This window comes from Colius striatus, chromosome 13, assembly GCF_028858725.1.
Source record: "Colius striatus isolate bColStr4 chromosome 13, bColStr4.1.hap1, whole genome shotgun sequence".
Taxonomy (NCBI): Eukaryota; Metazoa; Chordata; class Aves; order Coliiformes; family Coliidae; genus Colius; species Colius striatus.
In genome coordinates this window covers 21157151-21182282 of record NC_084771.1, presented here as the reverse complement: position 1 = coordinate 21182282, position 25132 = coordinate 21157151, and the positions used below count along the sequence as shown (strand labels likewise).

The following is a 25132-nucleotide window of genomic DNA, read 5'->3' as shown; positions in this document are numbered from 1 at the left end:
GCAGTCCCACCCCATCCCTTCTCCCAGTACAACCTCCATCAACAAGGCCAATGTTTATGTGCTCCTACAGAGCAGGTTCAGGACAGTTTGCTGGCTAAAAACTAATCATCTAAATTAGGTTTAGCCAAAGTGTAACTGCACCCTCAGGTTCACTGTTACCTTGAAAAGTCACCAGTTGTTTCTTTCTTTTTAAGCAAGCTGCCCTCTGGCAGGTTTCTGTGACCAAACCATCAGTCATGCTTCATTCAAAGCCAATAAACATATTACAGAGGAGCACTTGAATTCCTCTTTGATATCACTGTGTTTTTCCAGACAAAATCTCAGTTAGGATTAGAATATTAAATCGGCGAATATACTTTTTAATCTGAAGCCTTAGTTCACAAGCCCCTATAAAAAGTCTTCATATATATATATTTCTTATAACTCAAGAATGGGCAAATTGCAAATGTTTTTGATGTGGGGTTGTGGGGTTTTTTTTGAGCACTGTATGATTATCACGGCAGATGGCATTGCTGATTAGCCCATTACAAATAAACAGACAAAGTTTGTTCAGTAGCAGTCAGTACCTCATGCTCTTCACAGACTGAAATTTTCAGGTGGCAGTTCTGGTTTGGTTCATAGGAGACTGAGTATATGCAATGGAAGTCACTGCTGAAACAAGTGAACCCTTGAGCAATGAGACCTTTTGCATGTAAGTATTAACATGTCAACTTTTCTGGGAATTCAGCATTTAACTGTCAACATAAAGGTTCCAGCTATATCTAATAATCAATCTCTGGTTTGAGAAGTGCAAAATTAACACCTACAGGTCTGGCTTTCTAATACATTTTTTTCATGTCAAGTGTTCTGGAAAACACAAAGTGCACCAAGGTGGCTTCGGTTTAAATGAGTTTTCCCTGGGAGGTATGCATTTAGGTAGTTAAATAGCTCTCAGGCCCATATGGTATTTTTAGTGTTTGTTTCTTTCTTGCAAAATATACATGTGCTTCTATAACTATCTACCTACTTACCTATCTGGTTTTGAAACATTTAAATGTTTCTCCCCACAGCAAAGCACTGATAGGAGAGCCTGCACTCATATACATCTCAAATGCACACGCCCGCACACGTACACACATTTAAGTGTTAGTTTGTGAAGAAGACTGTTTCGCTTTTGATTTTGACCATATGGCTAAAGCTTTCTGCACATTTTGCATGACATTTTGTGGCTGTGGCATTTTTGGTGCTATTTTAAACAAATCAGATCAAACAAATTCTACCGTTTGTATCAAAGTAAGAAAAGTAAAGAGGGGAAAATTTATCCTTGTCTGCAGATGTTGGTTTCAAGAGCTTAACTGTTTGGTTGGGGGGGGTAAATTTCACTGGGATAAGTTTCATTTATCATGGATTAAAAGAAGCTGCATAAATCCCTAAAAAGGCTTCACCATTGCTTTGATTTCTTGCCATGCATTGCTTGAAAATTTTGATTCAATTTCATATAGTAGCATAAAATTCACACCAAAATTGTTCTGATAGTCCTGACTGATGGATTACTTCCTATCTGTACTGCTCAGCTTCCAGCACTTCTGTTTATGCTACCTTTGCCTTTGTTCAGCTCCACAATATGCATTTGCAGACCTGGTCATAGCCTCTTCCATATTTCTCCCTTGCTGCTAACTCCCTTTAGAAATCTCCTCTTGTACTCACTTCAGCTGTTGTTTCTGGGCTGGACACTTTTACTCACCAAAATGTCCTGAATAGCATTTTTCTCTCTTCCTGCTCAAACCCTTCTTTCTCCTTCCTTCTAGGAGAGAAAGGGCTCTGAGGAAGGACTCACACAGGTGGTCCATTAGCGGAGAGCGAGTAGTTGGTAAGGCTGAAGGAGACTGGTTCTGCTTCCCTGAACTTTTTACAGGATGTCTCACTACATACATTTCACTCTATTTTCTCACAGTTGACAACCGCAGATATTTTTTCATCATTTTCTGTCAATTTGCTCTCACTTCTGGGCTCTTTCTTTTGTTGACACTGACACTGTCAGCTCCTCTCAGCAGCTTAGCTTCCTTCTTAATGGCACACAGAGACACAATTCAGCTCCTGCGGTCTGACACAGGGGAACCCTTCCCTGCGGTGGGATTACAGCCTCCTCCCACGCTGGAGGAGACTTTGTTTCTCGTGCTCCTGATGCTGCAAATTATAACATTCAGATTTACACAGTTCAGCTGTAGCAGTCCCTGCTCTAAACTTCACAAATGTTTGCTCTCTCTGCATTCACCGTTCCTCAGTGAAAATCCCCAGCAAATGAGTTTTGCAGCCTAATGACAGCCGGTTTCTATCCTGGACTATGAAAGTGGCTGTGGCATGTTTACAGATGCAGCTCAGAGGTCTGAGGCCACCAGTTCTCTGAGATCACGTCTCAGGTAGTGTCCCTGCCAACCTGCTTTTGCCATCAATCATTTCCAGTGGACGAGGGACCCAGAGCAGGGACAGAAAGGCAAGGCAACACTCCAACAGTTTTCACTGCTTCTCTTTGCTTCACTTGCCACAAGATTCACTATGCTCTCACTTTCCACCTCTCTTCCTTTTTCATAATTTCTTTTTTTATGGCTTTTTTTCCTGCCTCACAACTTCAAAGACCATATCTTGAGTCTACTAAATCTATAGGAAAAGTTGATTTCTATGGGGACAGGTTATTTAATAATAGGAGGAGTATTATCCAGAATCACATAATCCTATTGACTATGAAAATCAATGAGACTCAGATTCCTTAGCCATTTAAGGCTGTTTAAACATGGTACCCACAGTTTATACAGGCTATGAAAGAAATACTTTGTTAAATGCCCAGAAGGAATTTCCAAAGTATTTTGAGCAGGCTGGTACCCCTGAGAGGAGGAATCTTAGAATCTTCAATTAAAATATCTCAAAATAGGCCATAAATTTGAATCCAGCCCAGCTGTGTCTCCAGTGCTGGAGTGGGAATAGATGTCCTCCAAACATATCGGTGCAGTTAGCAGAAGGAAGTGGGACTAAGTGGAAATCTACCTAACAGGGCTGTCTGTTGCCATTTTGTCTCACTTTTTAACTTGTGTTTCCAGATTCTGCACTTGTTAGATAAGTTGGCACAAAATAAGGTTGTATAAATCTTAATAAATCTTTCATTAGCTTTAGCCTCACCTTTCCATTTTGGGCTTAGAAGTTCTAGGTACAGAAACCAGTGTGCTGTCAAACCAAAAAAAAAAAGGTGGAAGGAAGATCTTGAAAAGCTTTGAGACAGTAATTAACAGTTGTTTGAGGACAGTGGGAGTCTGCTGATAGTACATTATCATGTTATGATTTTGTTTCCAGTAACTACTGAGGTTCATAAAGGCACCTGGCCTGAAAACTGGGAGGAAGAAAGGATTCATAGAAACGAAATTTCCAAAACTGAAAAAAAGTGAAGAAAGCAAAAGCCATGCCAAAAGCAAAAGCAACTCCAGCCACTGTGAATGTATCACCCAAATACTCTGCTCTGAATCCCGAGCCAAACTCAAAATCCAAATTAAATAATTGGAATGAAATCTTCCTACAGATTTGTGCCCGAGAAACTGTCTCTCCAGGATCAAACAGCAGCACTGCTCCTGAGGGTAGTGCTCCTTTGACCTCAGGGCTGGGAGAAAGAGAGACCAGAGGCAGCAAAGGGGGAGAAGGTGCTGTCAGGAGGTTTCCAGTTGGGTGTGTTGGAGCCACAACTGCCTCCTGAGCTGGATCAGGCTGCAAAACACATTCCTGCAAGGATTAGAACAAATACTAACTCCACAGCTTTCCCAAGAAAGCACAAATTCACTTCTGTGTTTTAAGCTTTCCCTTAAGATCGACGCCATACAAACACAACTTCTACAAGTGAAAGAAAGGATGGGAAAAGCAGATATTCTGTAATTCCTGTTTATGGTAAAGTACCTTCCATGGCAAATTCCTGCAACGATACACAATTCAGTGGTGGTGGTTTTTTTTAATCCACTGTAAGAAGGAACTAATTTTTGACTACACTGTGACGGGCAGTTAAAGCAAAACAAAATAAAAGTTAGATTTTTATCTTTAAATTAGACATATTTTTCCACATGGATATAAAAAAATTCAAGGTAGAGCAATTCAAAAGTAATTAGAGCCCTTACTTTCACAGAAATGAGCACAATACGATTTTATGCAACTAATTTTTCACAAGGATTGACACAATAGATGTTTTAATGGTGCAAAATGAATGTTAGTCTTTAAATAGCTAAAAAAAAATAAATTAGCCTTCTTGCATTTTACAGAATAAACAAGGCACCTGCATTCCATGCAGCAACACTTCTGTGGGAGCATTTACACTGATTGGATACTCACAGGAAAATTCACTGGAGAGTGTGAGACTGTAAGCAGGTAGTCTGCTTTAAATTTCTGTCAGCTGAAGGCATTGGGTACTGCCGTGATGCATATTTGGATATGCATTATCAGACTGTGCCATAAAAGCTTAAAAGGATAAAATTTAGGACTAATGTTTTTTTCACCCAAAATTCAAGAAATATCACTCAACTAAATAACGTATGTCAAGCCTGGGATGGATACAACCTGGGTGCAAAAGACAGGCAATCGGTTTTCTTGCTTCCCAAAAAGGTTCTAGACAAAGATTTTAGAAGTGCACTTAAAATTAGGTTTCTGACAGGTTCCTAATCTGAGAGCTAAGTTAAGTTTATAATTTTCAGTAGCTCTTGATCTAGAAAGGCACAGAGACTCCAGACATAGAAAGGCTCAGGAAAGTTCTACAAAGCCTATTGCAAAATGAAACAAAAAACCCAGGGTGGGGAATGTGGACTTGCAGAAGGCCCTGGAAGGAGTCCCTGAAAAGTTGGATATATAGAAAGGACTCGGAGTGTTGGAGCTAGAAAAACGTGCCAAACTAGAGAGCTGCAGAAGGGCTACAGAGAGGAGCTAGGCAGGCTCTGAGAAAAAAGTCCTAGAAGGCTTCCAAACCATCCCAGGAGAAAGATCTAAAGAGTCTCTAGACATGCTCCAGAAGCTATGGACGCTCCCCATCCCCATTCCCCGCTAATCAGCTCTAGAGCTACAAAGGCCCCAGATCTACAGAGGCACTAGATGTCTTCAGAAAGGCTCTCAACAAGTCTAGCAAAGTTCTAAACCTCTGGATCTTGGGCTCTTAGCAATTTCTAGATCTAGAAAGCAACAGGAATCTCTAGACAGTGCTAGATCTAGAAGCTTCCCTCTAAAATATCTTATTTTCTTTATTCCTTCAAACCAAATGCAAGAAACCTGAAGCAAGTAATGCAAGTTATAAATCCTTCTGGCTGTCTGGGAGCATACAAAAATCAGTTCACAATGAAATTAGGTCTTATGACTAGGCTACTAGAATCAATTTGGCTGGAGGAGACCTTTAAGCTCATCGACTCCAGCCTTTGTGCCAGCCCTATTAACTACCAGACCATTTCTCTAAGTGCAATATCCAACCATCTCTTAAACCCCTCCAGGGACGGTGACTCCAGCACCTCCCTGGGCAGCCCGTTCCAGTGCCTGGCAACCCTTTCACTCAAGAAATTCCTCCTCATATCCAGCCTGAACCTCCCCTGGTGCAACTTGAGGCTGTTTCCTTTTGTTCTATTGCTTGTTACTAGGGAGAACAGACTGATCGCTGCCTCCCTACAACTTCCTTTCAGGTGGTTGCAGAGAGTGATAAGGTGTCCCCTGAGCCTAACCTCTCCTGATTCCCCAGAGTTTTGGCATACCTTTCACCAGTCACCCAGCACACTTACAGTTCATGTTAGCAATAGCAAAAGACTTGTTGGTTTTGCTGTCACTACTGATACAGACACAGAAATGTAACTCTGAACTGGCAAGAAAAATACAAGAAAAAAGAAATACATATGGATGGAGAACCTAAAGGATTTTACATCATATCATGACTTTCCTCAGTTCTCACCAGAGACAGCTCCACGCTGTTCAGTTTCCCATTTTGCTTTGAGCAGTTGATTGAATGGCTATTGAATGATGTTCAGACGTTTGTGATTTTCCTGCAGTGTGACCTACATTGCTAAACTTCATACATTTATTCTCCAAGGCAGTGTATCATTTTGCATGCCATACCCATCCCAAAGGAACCTATCAGCAGGAGACGAGGCCCAGTTTGTAAAAGCTGAATGTCCTTCAAACATTTTTACTAATTTGTTTGTAAATGTGTTATTGTCATAGCAACATGCAGCATAAAATGGTGCTCTATTATCATTCTACTTGCATCTCTCTGTGACCTAAACGTCACAACGCACAGTTATGTGTAACCTCTGCATGGTCCACTATAAGTGGGTACAACCAGTTTCTGTCTTGATGTTTGCATTTTTTTTCACCCTCCACTGACACCATGTCTTCTCATTATTTTTTTCCTTGGCACAAATAGTGGTAGAGAAGGTAGAGAAAGGTGGAGAAGATGAAGCAAACATGATACCGTGAAGAGGAGAAATCAGGCATCCTTAGCTGTCACTGCCCAGGGCGCAGCTCCTGCCATGTTCCTGTCTGTGGTTGTCACAGCTTGCTTAAGTTTGACTTCAGTACCTTGTAAAGCGTAACTCAGGCAAACTTAGTCCTAATAATAATACTGGAGATATCACTAATGCCTCAAAAACAACACTTCTTGCTACTGAAATCTTTTCAGCCTTTGTTTATAACCAACTCTGAGACTTGAGCAGCTCCCAGACAGCAAGGGGACAACACCCGCTAGACTTGCCTCGTGTTGACAAGCTTCAAAGTCCTGCCCTTTGTAAGCTGTTATTATGATGGTGTTGTTTTGACAGGATCTGCAGATTTTCAGGTTCCCCTTAGCACCTGGAGCAATTTGGAGGCCAAAACCATTGCCGTCCTGGCTTTTTAAACCCCCCGTTCCACCGCTTACCACAGTGCAATGCTTTCAGTCATGCAGCCATACCCACGCTTCCTTTAACTGCTTCCAAATGCAGCATATTGCAGCTATGTAAAATTGCAATGCCCTGATGATACAATTCAATGCCTATATCACTTTTTTTTTCACTTACACTGCTTTTATGTCTTTATTTGTGTAAGCTTTCTCCTGATCTGTGCCATCACGAAGACTGACCAGGAGTCCAAAGACCTGTCCTTACTCCTCTAGGATGTAGGATAATCTTCTTCTGACCTAGTCAATGCAGTAACTTCCATCTCAGGAGCGTGTGACATTTCTGCAGGATGGACACTACCGTCTCTGGTAACCGCTAGCCTCAAACCACAGAATCATAGAATGCTTCTACCTGCCCTGTACTCCAGTCCCAGATTTGTGCCAACCCATTTGGTCTCCCCCTAATGCTGTGCAACATTTCCAAATGCCCAAACCAGACTACAGTGGGCTGGAAAGGCTTGGAATACAGTGTGAAAGGCTTGGAATAGAGGCAGCAAACACAGCTCCACATAAAGCTCAATTATTATTGCTATTTCCTTTATAACACACAAACCTTGTTACATCTAAGGGAGGTCCTTTACCCCATAGAAGTGTGTGAAGGGCTAGCTGGTGAGAGGAGGAGAGTAACATATACACAGTACCAGTCCTGATAGTCTTAAAATCAAATGGCTAAGACTGGCCTCTATGTCTTAAATCACAGGCAAACCCTATTATTAGTGCATATGGATGAGCAACTGGATTAAAAGGAGTGGCATTGTCTGCTTGGCCTGCCTCTGCATGCTGCTGTCAACATATGGCTATAGACATATACCTATGCATGCATATATATAAGTATATATATTCTTCACACGTACATTTTGTCCACTATGCCCCTTGAACAGATGAAAAATGTCAGATGTAGTAAGAGATATATCTCAACCCACTACAGACTCCCACCAGTCTGGCAAAGCTGTGCTAAACATTTTCATCAGAGGAATTCGGTACAGCAGATACAAGGTCTCTGCCACAAATAACTCATCAACTAGACTCCATCATATTGAAATCATACTCAAATGAGAGAGAGAATCAAAGGCTATTTGTGCATAAAGAACAAAAAGTGAAGCAACCAGAGAAGCTGATTGTTTGGGAAAAGCTGACCAGACAGCCTCAAAACAAGCCAGACTTCTCAGCTGTGAACCCATTCCCTGGAGAGCTAAAAGAGTCTTGGTTGTTTGAGGCCAGTGGGTGTGCTGGAAGAAGCCTGGGGATGGCAAGGCATTTTGGATGAGTTGGAGCTGCTGTGTGGGTATGTCCAAGGGCTTTGTGCACGCACAGGCAGCATGTGGTGAGCATGAAGTTTTCTGTTAGTTGGGAAGTTGCATCTGAAAGCACCCAGACTCAGGGCTAAGCTGCTATCATCTTGCCAGCTATCCAGCTCTTACAGAAGTTTCTTCCCTCTTGCAATTTCTCATTATAAACAAATGACTAAAAAACCAATTTAATTCTGGCTCTGTATAACAAAAAGTAAGAGAAAAGTCATGAGTAGAGTCTGTCAGGTCTCCTTCACTTCACCATCAAGTGTTTAACACTCCCTGCCTCAACAATCAAAGAAAACGATGGGATTGCTGAAAGAGATGATTAAAATGTACATAGTATTTTACTCAGTAGTAATGCATTATTTATGGAAGATAACTGAAATAAATTGCTGTTTTGCAGGTGACCAATACAAAAAGAGCACTTGGGCTTTAAGGAAGAAATTGCAGTGTGACTTCATTGCATGCTGTCTCGCTTCTATGACTAATATTTCAAATTCAGTGATAGAATAATTTGAATATAAATAGTTGTGATGAAACCATCTTCCTTTCTGTTTGATATTCTAAAAATCACATTACACACCTACAAGCTTGATCCATGAGCTCTCAAAGACTTTTCCACCCGACATCCTAATCCTATGAGCCTCTTTTCTCTCAGTTCCTGTTAAAGAGAGGCTACTTAACCTCTCCTCTACCCCTGGGAAAGAATATTTTATCTTCAACCTGAAGATCCTTTCTTAAAAAGGTATTCAGCTTGGTTTTGCTTCCAAGTATGGATAGTAGTAACTGCTTGTTTCTGCAAATGCTCTTACAGATGGAATTATTTTCTATAGGCTTATGGGAATTATTTTCTACAGGTTTCCAAAGACTAACAATTAAGTGTGTGTGAATGTGGCTTATTTTTGAAAATACCTCAGTAAAGGCTCTGTCCATAGCTGTTTTCAGAAGCACATACACTCTCTTAGGATACAGTTGCTCCTTGCTACTCTCTAACCCTTTCAATTAAGCTTGGAAAAGCACTCAGTGAGAAGCCCTGGTTCCAGTGAAGTCAGTGGCAAAACAGTTGCTGATTTTGCTGGAGCCATGACTTCTACTCTAGTTAGCTTCTCTGGTACTCCAGCAAAGGCAGAGAAGAAAGAACATGAAACTAAGTAACAGACTAAAAAAGAATCAGAGAATAAGATGACTATATTCTGGAAAAAACCTCACAGCTTTTCTGAGCTCTCTCATGTACCAAAAAGAAAAAAGATCTTTTCTAAAAACAAAAAAGATCTGAAACTCTCTGTAAGGGAACATCACAAATAAGAATTAAAGGGCTTATAAATTGTCATTTCTGCTTTGTGTGCTTTTTGTTCAGCAATTTCACAAAGACATATAGAACATGTTTCTGCTAAGCACTGAAAAATACAGCTCAGAGATCTGGAATATTTATGATGCATTAATTACATAAAATCAGAACAGTGTATCAAAAGCCTCACACAGGTAGAAGACTAAAAGCAAATCTAGAGCAGGAGTAGCTTTGCAATATTTTGCTACAGTGAAAAGAAAGTTGTTCTTTTCTGATGTCATGTAGGTCTCTAATACAATAGAATACTATGCAACTAGTGTTTTAAAAAAGCCAGTGAGCAAGCCTTTTGTGCTTTCTGCTTTCACAAGAATGCAGTACATAGTGTCAGGTGTGTAGAGAAACACCAAAAAGGACAGTATGTCTCTGACTTGCAATACTAATTAATTGGCTTTGTGGTATCTTACTCTGAATTTGGCTTAAAAGTATTCTAGTCTAGAAACAATTTGGTTTTGATGCTTGCCACCCACACTCCCTGTTTCTCAACCTATTCATCAGATCATATTTTTGTCTTCACATTTTCACTTCCTTCCTCCAAATGTACTCAGTGGAAGTTCTGTTCAGGCTGTGCTTGCTCTGATGAGCAAACCCTGCTCATGAGCTGCTTTCAAGCGAGGTCACCATGTCCTGGGAGCTTTTTGTTCTGCTCAAAAGGTTTCCACAATGCCACTGAAGCATATTGTGCCTGTGCAGATGCTGGTGGGGAGTGCCCACAGCACTTGTGACTGCAAGAGCAATGGCAGTGTTTGCTTTTTTGAGACATATACTACATTGTCAGCTAATTCTGCTCAGCTTTACTCCCGCTTTCCAGCATTCTGTCTCTCATCTCATGATTTCAAGTAGGTCATTGACAGCATTACTTATTGCTCTCTCCCCTCTTCTCCATCAATAAAGTAGGCTGTCCAGGACATGGCATTCTTGCCAAGTGTGGGTCTCTTTTAAACCCTGTTCTAGAAATCTGCCTTTTAATTTGACCTATATGAGCAAATAGCTTACGTAAGTAACGCTGTCACATTTTTACAAGGGAGCAAAACATTTTGCAGTGTCACTGAAGTTTATGTGAAGCAACACAATATAGATGGTTCCCTCATGTGGAGAACTGCTGAACAAAGGCTGATGAAGTGCAAATGTCAAGAAAAAGTCTTCAAACCAGACCTTTCATTTTGGAACACAGCAGTGACAGTTATTAAGACCATCAATCAGGCTGGAGCTATTACTTTGGCACAGACTCATGCCTAGCGGGACTGACATCAGCACGAGAACAAGGCCATGGTTACAGGCTAAGAGAAAGGTCCTGGGATTTGTTTTCTGTTGCTTTTTAAGTGTTTGGTCTCCATATTTGCAGGGGCTTGATGTTGGTTTGAACAGTTCTCAAATGCTAACTGCTACCACTCACACAGATATAAACGATTTGAGGTTCAGAGCAGTGGAAATTCAGCCCACATATTTCTCATGGGAGGAAAGATAAAGGATGAAATTGCAAGATGGTAGAAACATCTGCTAATTCTCTCCTCAGCTTTTACCACAGCAATGGAAGCAGAAGAGATGTGAAGCTTATCACTCAAGCGGAGCTGAAGTTTTTTAACTTTCACAGAAAACCTCTCACAACATCCACATCACTTCTTTGAACACTGGATCTAATGAAGTCTGGTTTCCTAAGGACTTTTGTCTCATGGCTGACTTGGGAGTTTAATAAGATCCAATCAACAAATTAAGCTTTTCCCATGAATGAGGCATTTATTAGATCCTGAGTGGAATCTCTGGAGCTTAATAAAAGAAAGCTCATGTTGCAACATTTCCTTTTGAAAAGGCACTTTAAGTCTCTCTCCTCCAACTGGATTAGTATTTTTTATGGCTCATGTAGGAATTTAATTGCTGTGAAGGCTGGTGTTCCTCTACAAATTTGTTTGAAATTGGTCCAAGATTTTGATTTACTGTGAGGAAAAGAATACTGACAGACAGACATACCCACACAATGTGCTCTGATTTGCTATCAATAACCAGGCTAAAAAGATTCTGTAAGGGAATGCTTTCTAGGGATGCAGCAAACACTAAGAGCAAGTACACACTTGAGAAAAAGACCAACCTGGAGATGCCTCTGATCTAGACCAGGATCAAGCTGAAATTCATCAGGTAGTGAAACAGAATGATGGTCCCATCTCTTTTCCTTCACTCTCTATCCCAGTTCCCTCCCCCAGCACTTCTCTTGTGACTTGTGGCCAGGAGGCCTGGCTACAGGTCCTGATGCAGGGTGAGCCCTCCAGCCAGCCCAGGGCTGGTGCAAGTTTGGCAGTAATTCAAGAAGTCGGGAGGAATACTTTAGATCAAAGCTTATGTCTCTCATTTAGAGTACCTACAACAATCTTCCTATTTAATGGGTATGGGAAGGTAGGAGATGTAGCAAGCAATTTATCTTCCTTATGAGGAAGGGCTGCAAGAACTGGAGCTACTTAGTCTAGAGAAGAGGAGACTGACGGGGGATCTCATTCATATATACAAATATCTAAATGGTGGGTGTCAGGAGGCTGGGGCATCTCTTTTTTCTAGCAACAGGACAAGGGGTGATGGGATGAAGCTGGAACACAAAAAGTTCCATTTAAACATAAGAAAAAACTATTTCACTGTTCAGGTGAGGGAGCCCTGGCACAGGCTGCCCAGGGAGGGTGTGGAGGCTCCTTCCTTGGAGGTCTTCAAGACTCACCTGAACATGTTCCTGTGTGACCTGATCTAGATGGGACCTACTTCTGCAGGGGGGTTGGACTAGATGATCTCTAAAGGTTCCTTCCAATCCCCACCATTCTATGATTCTATGGCTTTGTTCTCTTTAATTGGGCTTCAATATGACTGGAAGAGATACTAAGCATACCGTGCAGCTAGGAGATCACTTAACTCAATCCATGGGGACTCCAGTCCAGATGCCAAAGTATAAGGTTCAGCATGGGTTTACTATTCATTTAATTAACCTACAACAAAACAGTTTCCAAAGAATAAATGAAGAATGGAAGCCAGAGCTAGAAAAAGAAGCCAAGCATTCATCTGAAAAGTCCAGCATTCAGATTCTGGGTGCTGTAGATTAGTGAGTAGAATATTAAAAACCATAGAATAAATGAAGACTACCACCACCTTTTGATATTCTGAAAAAGATGTTTTGCCTTTAAAATTGAGCTCTTGTTCATGTTCTGGTATTCAGGGTTTCAGATGCAGCATTTTTGAAAAATATGACCAACTCTATCAGAATGAAAAACACTGGAATAACTGATTTTAATGTAGGTGCCTGCTAAAATCCTGGCACCAACGGTGCAGGTTGAGTATATACACATATATATTCATAAACCTAGCTCTGAAGAGCCATTTTCTTTAGATTTGCTCCTTATTAACTAATTGAAGAACAATAAAATCACCTGTGCTGAGAAGATAAGTCATTCAAGTTTTGAATGTGCTGCAACAGTACTGAAAATGCTGGCATCCATATGATATAAACACCTCAACTGAATGGCCTTTTCCTTCTAAATTGAGATTAACATTCTCAAAGTGAAGTATGAGATCCAAGTAACTAGTCATAGCTTGGTAGTTTATTTGCCACAAGATGTAATATTTTTCAACCCCATCTATCCTTCTGTCTCCTGTTATGAATGCAGAATACCATGCTTAAGAATGAGAATAACAAACAGAAAGCGATTAATAAGTAGCATTTCCACCAAAACTCATATTGGGATAAAAGATTAAATCCTTTCATAATAAACTCATTTATTACAGTGAAAGCCTGTAAGAGTAAGCTGCAATGGGCAGTTAGTCTATCATGTTTACTTCATGAGTACATTTTTGGACTTGGGTGAATCATGAAATACTGATTTTGAGCAAGTTGTTGATTTTATTGTCAGAACAAATTTAGCTTTGAGGATTGATTTTATTAACCTATTTCATAAGTACCTCTAAATACACAATTTGTGAGCAACTCACATTCTCTTGATGTAAATGTCATTTGTAATTTAGCCAAAAACCAATTTAAGCAGAGATGGGCCAAATTCATTTTTCATTTATGCTTATGGCATTCTGGAATAAACTCAGCAGTCTTGCAAGGATACACAATTGTTTCTGACTAAGTAAAAATATCATTCTCTTATTTTCATTGATATAATTTCAGATTACCATGCTGAACTTCAAAGGGATGTAATTATTTCATACGGTTTTCTGGCTGTCAGCAACAATTTTGGAAGATGACTATTGAGAAAATCTGATGCAGTTACTTTTCAGAACATGCCATCTCGGCATTTATCTCATGTCTGTGTTTTACTGTGTGTTAGAAAAACCTCTAAAGTATGGATTTTGTGAAAAAATTAAACAGATTCTCCTAAGCCCTCCCCCCTGCAAATAAATCCTCTGAACAAGAAATGCTTCCAAGAGCTCTAATGTAGACCTGTACTGAATATTGTCAACAATGAGATTCCATCTATCAGTGACAGAAAATTATACAATAAGTATTGCTATACTCAGAAAATGAGACTGGCCACTTTTTAGGGAAGTTTTAATATTGCAATCATTTATTATGTTGTTTAGAATATTTACTGGCAGGCATTGACAATTTATCTGCCAGTTATCTCAATCTATGTGGTAAGAATGTATCTTGATTTCCCAAAATACTGAAACATTTGCAAAAGTTGGAGAAATGTGCAGCAATAATGTGAGTGCTGCAGCATGGAAACACCTCGATTGTTCATGGAAAAAAATATTAATTATTTCTGTTTCTGTGAAAGGAAGGCCATACCCCAGCTGAATGCTGATGTCCTGAGAACAACAGAAGGAAGAATTTGCTCTGTGACATGCTTTTTCTTATCTCTGATTTTGCAGAAGCCTGTTCTCCATGGCGTTGGAGCTACGTTGTAAAGTAAACCTGTTTCTGGCAAGTAGCCAATATAGCAAACTATGGTATTTTAGGGCTATTTAAATCTACTTACAAATTTGGCATACTTGATTTCAGCCTCAAAAGTTTATTTTTTTTTAATTGAAATTCATTTAAAAAATAAAATACTTTTATTTCTGCATTTGCAGAAGCTGCTGCTGCAACTCCTTTGCTAAGGGGTATTTACATTTTTTTAAAAGGAATTGAAAACGATCAAAACTTGCCATTTCAGAGTTTGTGAGATGTTTTGCTGCTGAGCAAAATGAGCAAAAACATGACCACAAATACACAGCCACACATTATATGGCCAGTAAAGCAATTATTTCTACAGCCTGAGATGCAGAACACAAGGAGAAGGCAGGGAGCAGACGTTGCACCTGGCACCATTCCCTGCACCTCAGAGATCTCTAATCTGGTTATTGATGCCCCAGGCAGTCGTTACACATATCCAAGAAGCAAGCAAATGTGCTTTGAGCAGCTTGAAGTTTCAGGAAACATCACTCCTGCCAGCTGTTAGGCAGCGATGGGGCAGTCAACGCCTGCAGCTGAGGAGAGCTGTGTGCTGCAGCTGGTCCAGCTCAGTGCTCACGGGACTGCCTGTCCTGTGAGAAGAGGTGCCAAGGCAGAAGCCAAGGTGCCCAGAACTGCATAATCTTAAGACAATTACTAGGCTACTTTAAGCTTGAGTTTAGCACAACTGAGACAAGTTAACACTGTTCTGCTTTACATGCAATAATTAATGTGTCTACTGGACCGGAGAGAATACAAAGGTCTGTCTGTCCCAGAACTGCAAACAGAGAAGCTGAGGTTCCCCTCCTTACATTTGGAGATACTTGTGGAGCAGCGACACATGCAATGGAATATGGTCACATTTTTTCTATTTTGACTCTAATAATAAAATCCCCAAGTGTCTCTGTGGCATTAGATTCCATCGTTTGTCCCTGCGAAATTCGATAAGAACTACCCAAAACATTGACCCTCATATTCTTTATATATGTGACTATACCTGTTGTTACTCAAAGTCTCCTTAGAAACAAGGAACAAGCTCTTACCATTGGTTATGCAGTATATTTTAACTGTGATTTTCCAATTGAGAATGACTGAGGAAAGGGCAGGGTAAAAACAAAATGCAAAACTAACTGGATCCTGGTTATTAGCTTAGTCTAGAGTATTTCAGTATATGCCACAAGATTTTTTCAAGTACAGTTTTTTCCCTATTTTGAAGTGATCATTGCCCAAGGTCAGTCCCTTCCTTGTGCTACCTCTGAGTGTGCTTCACTGACTAGCCAAGAGTTCATGTTTACCTATATATGCTTTTCAGCACAAACTAGAGATATGCTGTGTCTTTTAGTCCTACTTCTTTTACATGGCTCTTGAAATAAGAACCTAAAAGCACTTTGAGAAATGCATTGAAATGCAGTAATTTCACTGCAGTACTGCTGTTGTGTAATTACTGTAATGCTCCTCCATGATTTAGAACATAGATGTAAACAGAATATGTATCTTTAGTTCAAGCAAGTCAGTCTGAATGCTCGAGGAAAGAAGAGCACTCTAAGCTTCTGATAAACTAGATCTACCTCAGAGTAGCAATCAACTTTTTAAAGAGCATGTGTTCTTTATACAAGCCCCTTTACACATTCATATGCCCTCTCCTGGAAAAAAAAATCAAGTATATATTTTTGCATTTATCTGGTATACCTTAAAATAACCACATGAATGGAAGATCCACTCCATACTGTGCAGTTCAGAGTTGTTTGATACATCCAGCATATTCTGATGTACAATCCTTGTACAAGAAAGTTATCTATCTCCACAATGTGTAGAAAAGTGACAACACGTGAAAACCAGGTGTCTACCTGAGTGATGTCCATGCCAGAGTCACAGCTCAATGGCTGGGTTGATGTGAGGCCATTCGATCCTATTATTGTTGTGATCACACCGTTCTCATCAATTTTCCGAATCATGGTACCGTCAACGAAGTAAATAAATCCATGCTTATCTACAGCAATTCCTGGGTGAAAGGGTAAAAGAGTGTTAGTACCAACATAAAGTAGGAGTTTAAAATGTTTCCTCTCAGACTCTGAAAAGCTGCTGATTGATTAAAAAAAGTATGACTTTTCCCCTATACATTACATATCTGAGGCTTATGCAAACTGCATACGGAGAGATCATACCCCTATATCAGACTGCCTTTGACTCACAGAGAAAGAGAGAAGATCTGAGGAAGAAACAGAACAAAACAGCAGAGGCTTTGCTTGTAATGCAATTCTATATAGAATCAGGTGCTTTGGCAATTTTACTTCATGTCCATCACTATGTGAGACAAGACCAGTTTTTCTATACCCTTCTTACAATTGATTTCTCTTCATTTTCACTTGAAATTCTCATACAGAGGCAAGAGTTTTTATTTGTATTACTATAGTGTCTGAATTATCAGAGTGTCTGAGCAAGGAAAAAGCATTCACAGAAAACAAGAGAGAGTTTTGTCAGGGCAGTGTTGTCCAAGAGGATGGTCACAGGCTGGCACCAACCTCATGGCCACAGTGGGCTTCAGTAGACGCTGGTCCAGTTCTCCCACTTCTGATTCTGCACTAGCTATAGCACCACTGCCCAGGAGAGATGGACCTGGAAACAAATATGAAGGCTGTGCAAAAGAAAGATCATGTACTTCTGTATTTCAGAGGGGAAACTGAGAAAGAGAAGGCTTGCTGTCTCCCACCAGCAGTGTGTGGTACAGCCATGTCACAAGTCACGTCCAGTCTTGTTCTGTTCTAGTCTAACACCTCCTCTATTCTTGTTAGACTTTTCTATATTTCTATATTTCATGAACTGTAAGTAAAAGCCTTCCTCCCTGAAATGTTGAAAATATAGCTAGAAAGCACTTCTATTTATGTTAGGTTTGTGAAATCCTTTCTTCCAAAACCGCTCAATTTCTTGCTTTAAATTACTTCATAATTTCTCATTTAAAGTTGCATAACTTTGCAATTACAGCAGCTGCTGTGCACAGCCAAGCTATTTTAATAATGAATTTATGTTCTGCTGCACTGAAATGAAAGGCAGAGGACTTGAACAGATGGTTTGGACATTGGCTTATATGGTTCTTGATTTTTGTCCCCTGCATTTAGCCCAACCAAAAACTGCATGTACTCCGAGTTTACAAAACACTTGTCTGCATGCCAGCTTAGGATCTCACACAGCAATTCTACACACCATTAAAAAAGAAAAAAAAATCTCAAGCTGAATTCCCTCACCTCTCTGCCCCATCTTCTTGTACTTAACTTCATAAAGGGAGATGTGCCTCTTCACTACAGGTGATGTTTAGGCACTTTACAAAGGTCTGAGGTTAGCATCACAAAAAACACCATCCAAAGGTCACAGCAGTGTCACTTTAGTGTCTAGCACTTCTCCTACACCCAGCTTTCAGGCTATCAGCAGTGGTGGTAGTTGAAATGAATTCTTTAAATTGCCAATTCAATGTATTCTTCTGGCTGTAAACTGCTGTTAGAAGAGGGGTATTTTCCATCCTGTCACTTTCTCCATCCAGGACAGATATGCCTACAGATTGCCTAAGTGCTGCAGGGTACAGGGTTAGGCTGTGTCACTTCATATGTCAAACAGCTGACGACTGAAATGTCCAGTTCTCCAGGACACATCACCCAGGAGACTGAAATCACCTGGGGGAGCCGGATGGATCAGCTGGGGGGAAATCTGGGTGGTTATAAAAAGGCTAAAGGAAAAGCAGACATCTTCAGGCCTGACTCCCTGCTGGTCTGTGAGCTCACAGATCAATGCCTCCTTGGTACTGCCTCCCTCAGAGGATCTTTACCCTTTAATTAGAGAGTAGCAGTGCTTTCAGAAGCTACAGAACGACTGGCAAGCTCACGGCTGTCGTCTGCTTCTGAGAAGTCCAATTATAAATCTGAAAGGCTGAAGGTTGGAAGGTGAGGTGAGGTAAAGGGTGCACTTGAGACGCAAAAGAGTTCATTTTGGTGTTCTGGGGGTGACCTGTGTGTTCTGGTTTTTGGGAAGGGATGTTACCTCTGTCTGTTCCTCGTGTACACTAAAGAGACTTTGCACTGAAGAGATTTGTGCATTCAAAAGGGCAGAATTAGGGGTGAGCACAGGGCTGGAGACAAGGGCTGATCACCTCTCGAGAAACAAAGGCTACATGTGCAAAGCCAACTGCAAAATATCTTCTGATACAAATAAGCTGCTACAGCATCCAACCTAAAACCCCAACTAAAGCAAGAAGAAATCCAGCCTGGTTATCAATGATCATATAAACAACTACTATAGAAATCCAATGAGGTTTTTCCAAATGTTATTCTGAGGGAACACACATGGCAGAAGCCAACACAGCCCTCCTGCCTGGATTCTGTCCTGCTCTGTTCAGCCTTTTGCTCTAAAGTTGAAGCACACTAAGGAATTATTAGTAAATGGAAAAGTTGGTATGAAATCGTTACAGGGTTTTTTCTTCAGGAACGTGCGAAGGCTGGAGACAAAAGTGTTTTCAGTCTCAGCTTCCTACTACTTTCTTGAGAGTCTCTTCAAGACCTCTTTTGAGAAGAAAAAGCCATGCTGGACTGCTGTGGCAGGGAAAGTGTGAGAAATAAGGAGCACTGTATGTGTGCATGCAGTTATGATTGCTGTGGGTGTTTTTAACCTTACTGCTATTGCATCATGAGGCAGCGTTAGATGGGATTTGATTTGCTTCCCACTGTGGTTCCCAGGCTCAAATGAGAAACCTGATGTGGGTGGGAACTACAGCATGTCTGCTGTGTCTCAGTCTGCCTTTGCAGTGGAGGGTGCTGCACGGCAAGCAAGGAGTGATGCTGCTCACCTGGGTAGGCAGCCCTATATGGGATCCATGCCACGGATAACACAAGGCCAGGCTCTATCACTAGGGCAAGTGCATCTTCTGTTTTACGCAATTTCCCCGTGAACAGATGGCTGTGTTGGCTGCAAACCATCCATTATATAAAAAACAAAAAATATGCTGCAATGAAATAAAGCTACTCAGCTGTGTTGCTGAATGGATTTCAAACACTGCCTATACAAGAAAACCAAAGATCCTTTAATATTAATAGTGTACATTTTGCTCTCCAGCCATTGCAGAAAGGCAATCTATTTGCAGGGAAGTACAGATGCCAGTTTGATGGCATAAACAAGCCCATGTCTTCAGTATTTGTAGTAAAGATAATGAATCCCTGGTACTTCCTAACAGGCTGGTTTCTTCAAGTACCAGTGTATATCTACATTCAACTATGAACTTCTGCCTCCAGTGCTTACTCCTGTATACTAAACCAACATGACTTCACCTATTTGAAAGTGTTACTTTTGCATTTAAGTCTTGTTGACAAACACTCTGTGTAAGGAATCCATCAGAAAACAACACACAGATTTGTGGCTAAACTGTCCCAATTTCTTCATTATTACAGTTGGATTCATTAATGCTCCTGTCACATCTTGCATGATGCTCCACATAATCTGTACTGCAAGAGCTTATTTTTAATCCTTTTCTGACGTACAGTGTAATGCAGAATCAAATCACATGCAGCACTTCAATTGTGCTTTAATCACTAAGGAACTCGGAGTGGAAACACACACATGCTGAGTGTAATGAATTGCCCTGAGTGCAAGTAGGAACACTGCTCACCCCATGAGTTAGTAAATCTGAGCACAATCTCTTTTTCAGAGTAACGTGCCTGTACCGAAGGACTGTTTTCAGCCATGTTTAGTCACTGGCACTGTCTCACACAAGACTAGATATTTGAATGTAAAACAGTAGCTCATATGGACATCTATCTCCAGCAGATTTCTACATAGACATCTTGGGACAATATTTATACCACTTAAAGGTCTCTTAATCGGTACCATTTACATTCTCTTAATTAACAATAACACCAAACCGCTGCTAGTGCAATCACAAATGGCTACCAAGATTCATCACTGGAAAGACTGCAGAAAAAGCTTTGCTATTCTGCACAAGATGGTACTTAGTAGATGAGATGGATACAATCATGATAAACACAGAAGGCTGACTATAGCATCTCCTGTTGTATGCTCTCAGGAGTGATTTTGGTTAAGGTGTTATTTTCCCTCGTCAGATCTGCCTTAGTGCACATATGTACACAACTACAAATGCAAACACCACTTTGAAAGCTAACTCATGACTTTTGCATATAATTCTCACAGGTAAAAATTCAAAATACATGGGATTGTTATAAATAGGATGTTTCAGCCTAGAACTTTTAGCATTTCAGTATTAATGGAGCTAAGCTTATAGTGCTAAAAATATGGATTAAAAGTATGCACTAAATTCCCCATTAAGTTATTTCTTCTCTGTTTCCCCCTCATTGTAGTCTGTGCTTGCGTTCTAAGAGACTCTTTTTGATAACGAATCCTTTTTGAACGTATCAGTAAACAGCAGCTAGAGCTATATGTTGCTCACTTCTGGAAATTCTACTTTACACTTTTTGCTCAGCTAAAAACTTTGCAAATGAGCATTTTACACTGAAAACTTCTAATTAACTTCTGAAGAATTTGTAAAAGAACATCTAAAACTACTGGTGAGGACCGATAAAAGAGAATGCCACCTTCTGCTGAAGAAAAAATGTATTTAGAAGGAACTTGTGATTCTCATAAAACTTTTAATAGGAAGAAGTGAATCAAATTGGTTAATTACCATTTTATGGTTGGTAAAAGGGCAAATTACATGCCATCCATTTCTAAACTTCTAAATGTCTCCGGTGCTTTTAATTAAAGCTGCCATCTAGAAACTACTAAAGCAATTTTATGCAATTAGTTATTTATAGGTTACCATAATACACCATTCAAAATATGATTCAAGTGATTTGCAGTCTGTTGCTTTGTGATCTTTGTCATCTTTACTTCATTACTGTCTCAGTACTAGCGGCAAAATATTCAGCAGTCCTTTGTCAGCTGGAATACAACTTCAGTGCTTGCACTTGAGTGTTCCTCTCTTCAGATGCTTAACAGCGGAGTTGGAAAAAAACTGCATTTTTAACTACTGACTGGGAATGAAAATGTCCTGCTTCCAGTCTGAGATGTGCTGACTGAGGGCATACTGCTGACAATGGTTAGCAGAAAAGTGAATCATTTTTGCATTCAAATGAAGGTTGGATGAAATATAGAAAAACTTGCTATCAAAAAGATTTACCTTAAATGTTCTACAAGATTCCCAGACTTCTGAAATCATAGGCAGCTAAGACTACTGAAGAGAAAAATAAGGAATAAACTTTGCTGAATTAAAAATGGCATATGATGAGGTTGTTTTTCTGGTTCTAGGATGCACACATGACAATGATTCGAGGCTGCTAATCCCCTTGGTTTGTCTACTTCTCAGTTTATAAATTGCTATGAAACATTTCATTCCATTCTGCTTTCCTTTTTGAATTGTATGAAAGGATTGAAAAGGTCTTAGGAATGTACAGAATAGCAAAGATTCCAAAATAAATAGTATGGATCATTACCTGTGACACAGGGCTCTTGTTTTCACAAAAGACTACCTTAGGAATTTGGTGTGCATCCTCCTGAAGGTAACAGGAATCTTTTATCTGAGCAGGAGCAGGCTTTAAACTGGCTACTGTTATTTCACAAATGTAAAGGTTTAATCTGAGCAGTTGTTCTTACAGCTTTCTTTACTTTAGAAAGTACTGCTGCAGATGGTGAGCAACAAGACTGATTATTTCAGGATGCAAGCTACTGAGGCGAAGACATTTCTAAAACCATCGTTTTTTTAGTAGTATTTCCTTAGCAATGTAATTTCAAGCAAAATGAATAAAACTACACTGCAGAACTGATTTTTAATTTAAGCTTTCATTTATGTTACTAGCTCATGGCCATGGGTCTGAGTGAAAAAGGTTCTTTGCTACAGCTGTGTATAAGGTATTTTTACACATGGGATTTAGAACTTACTCAAATCTGCATTTCCCTGGTGCTTACTTTGAGGTCACTGCATCTGTAGTAAGGTCACTGCACTACATTCAAGTACTCTGCACTCAGTGTGCAGGTTTTAAATTTCTGAAGGCATTACTATATGCACAGCTTGCACAAACAGCGTGTGCATCTATTTTCCAGTTCTAGAGTCTGGTCAGGAGTCAAAAAGCAGATACTGCAGGACCATACATGCTTAAATCTTTGGATTTAGTGCTTGGACATCCAAATATTGGAAATCACTTCTGATGTTCAGAGTACATTCATTGGAGGGACTTACTATTTTCACAAAAGTTACTTTGTGTTTCCAGCACAGCCATCCTGTGTGAATGCTCTGAGTCACAAATATGAGGTGACTGAAATCAGATGTTAATCTAAGATACTCTTCTTATCATACTGACTGTGAGACACTGTAGCTCAGCAAAAATGTGGTAACTTGATTCTCTCAGCCTCTCACTGCCTCTGTCAATGAAGACTGGAAAGTCAAATACATTCACATGTCTAAAGCCCACTGATTTCAGAAGGGCAGGGTCAGTAAGTGTTTAACATCTCTGATCCAGGCATAGGATTTGCAGCGCCAAGTAGAACAACTCCCAGATATTTCTATTAATTTTAGTGCTTCTTACTGCTCAATGAATAATCCACTATCACTTAGTGTCTTATAAATATTAATGCAGGCTGTTTAAATGATAGTGTTGGTGACTAGATGTGCCATAAATATTTTGTATCAAAAAAATCCTCAAATCCACCAAACAGAATTCCCCACCCCAAAGCTAGAACCTGTTACTGGCTAAAGTGAAGTGACTGGGATTCAGTCAGTGATTAATATCTTGCATAGTTACTTCTTCATTTTGAATATTTTCTTGCGAAATAAATGTGTTCAGCCTGTCACAGATCTGAGTTTATGTCCCCACCTTGTATCATTTCACATTCTTCTTAAGTACTTGGTCATCTATTACATGACTCATTAGTCTGAGATCTCTACAGAATTAAAGAAAGTTGCAGTAAAAATAATATATTGAAGTTCAAATTTCAACTACATCACCCATGCATGTTTAAAAGCATCTTTTAAAGTCAGCTCAATGCATAATAGTGCAAGATTAATGTTCACTAAGACCCATTTCTAGTCCTTTACAGAGAAGTGGGAATAGAATGAAGAAAGCTACACGTGACTGCTACCTGCAAAATCAAAGTTGTGCAAAGCAGAACAAATCATAATTCATTAGTGTGACTTCACGATATTTTCTTGTCTGGCATTTCATTGCTGGTCATTAGGCAAAGACAATTGTGCCAAATAAGGCAATGAGAAATAAAGGTTGATGAAAGACTTTAATCATTGACAAACATCTAGGACTCTCCCAAGACCTACCTGCATGCCCCTGAAGTAGAAAAATCATTGAGTTCAAAAAAACATTTGAAGCAACTTTCATTCAGAAAAGTAAATAAGAGCATTTGAATTTCCACTTTTTAAGATACTTTTGAAGATATTACCAAATTGGACTAAGTTTCACAAGTGCTGTACAGTTAGTACTTCTTATCAGTTCTGCAAATGCATAAACTGAGTCATATAGATAAGGCCTTAGGGAGAGTCACAAGAAGCCAGTGAGAAAATGAGCACACAGCTTTTGAGCTGGAACTAACCAAGGTCAGATGGATACTAAATGGAGGTTTTCCTCAGATATTGCCTTTCTACCAAGTAAGAGAGAAATTTATTTTTCAGTTTTAACAGAAAAAAAAGGAATACTCAGGATAAAAACAAAAAAGCAAATGGAGGGAGAAAAAAAACAACAAAAAATTATCGGCTTAAAAAGATATCTGCTGATCCTGGCTGGTCATTGAGTCATGCAAGTGATATATTCAATAATCTCTTGGCAGTTACTCTCTCTTCATCTGGATTATTGGGTACCAGTTTTTACACTGTAAAAATCTGAGGTGAGAAATTAGAAGCAATTCCTTTCGCTTCTGTGGTCAAATACTCCATAGAATCGCACTGTATGTATTTCAAGTGCTTTTTACCATGGAGAAGATGTTGGGGAGTTTGTGGCCTCATCAAAGTTTTTGTCAGTGTTTTGTCAGTGCCTCTTAGAAAAATTATTTTTGTGTACACTGTTTGAAGGTCATCTCAGTAGAAATGTGATATCCTGATTTGACAATTATTCCAAGAACAAGTAAAATCAGTGATTCAAACCAATCTCTAAAGCTGTATATAAGTATGTGTGACTTTTAGGTTCCTTAATATGCAATAGATTTATGGGTATCGGGAAAGTACAGATGCAATTTAGAGTAGATGCATAAATCAAAAGCATCTGAGAGACATCACCTGAATTTGCCAATATATGAGCCACTGTCTGCTAACAGTTACTTTTTAATATTTGCTGGCTGCCCCAGCACTCATTAATTGCACTTTTATTCCTCTTATTTCTATACGACCAGAACCTTCTGTTAAGGAGGCCAGCCATGCAGGGGGTTGGTTTCAAGTAAATAGCATATTACAAATTTTCACCAACATACTTCCCCAATAAGAAAATAAGGTGGAACAACTAGTTGTATTGTAATTAGATATAATCAATTGTAATCAGCAATAAAACATCGATCATTTTCTTGCTAAAAGACCTGAAAACCTTTGTTTTCCACTATTTTTAGAATTGATTCATTACATTAATTCGCTGCCTGAAGATTAACATTTATTTGTACTTACCTCACACTTACCTTCTATCATTAAAGACACG

At 39.7% G+C, this 25132-nt stretch overlaps 1 protein-coding gene across 2 annotated transcripts in view; it reads right to left on the bottom strand.

Annotated features, from left to right (window-relative positions):
• TENM1 (teneurin transmembrane protein 1) overlaps positions 1-25132 on the bottom strand; it is a 227882-nt gene that overhangs the window by 28895 nt on the left and 173855 nt on the right. For both annotated transcript variants that reach the window (XM_062006336.1, XM_062006337.1), the window contains one exon: positions 16304-16458. In XM_062006336.1, the coding sequence (XP_061862320.1) occupies positions 16304-16458 (155 nt within the window). The remainder of the gene's footprint in view (positions 1-16303; positions 16459-25132) is intronic.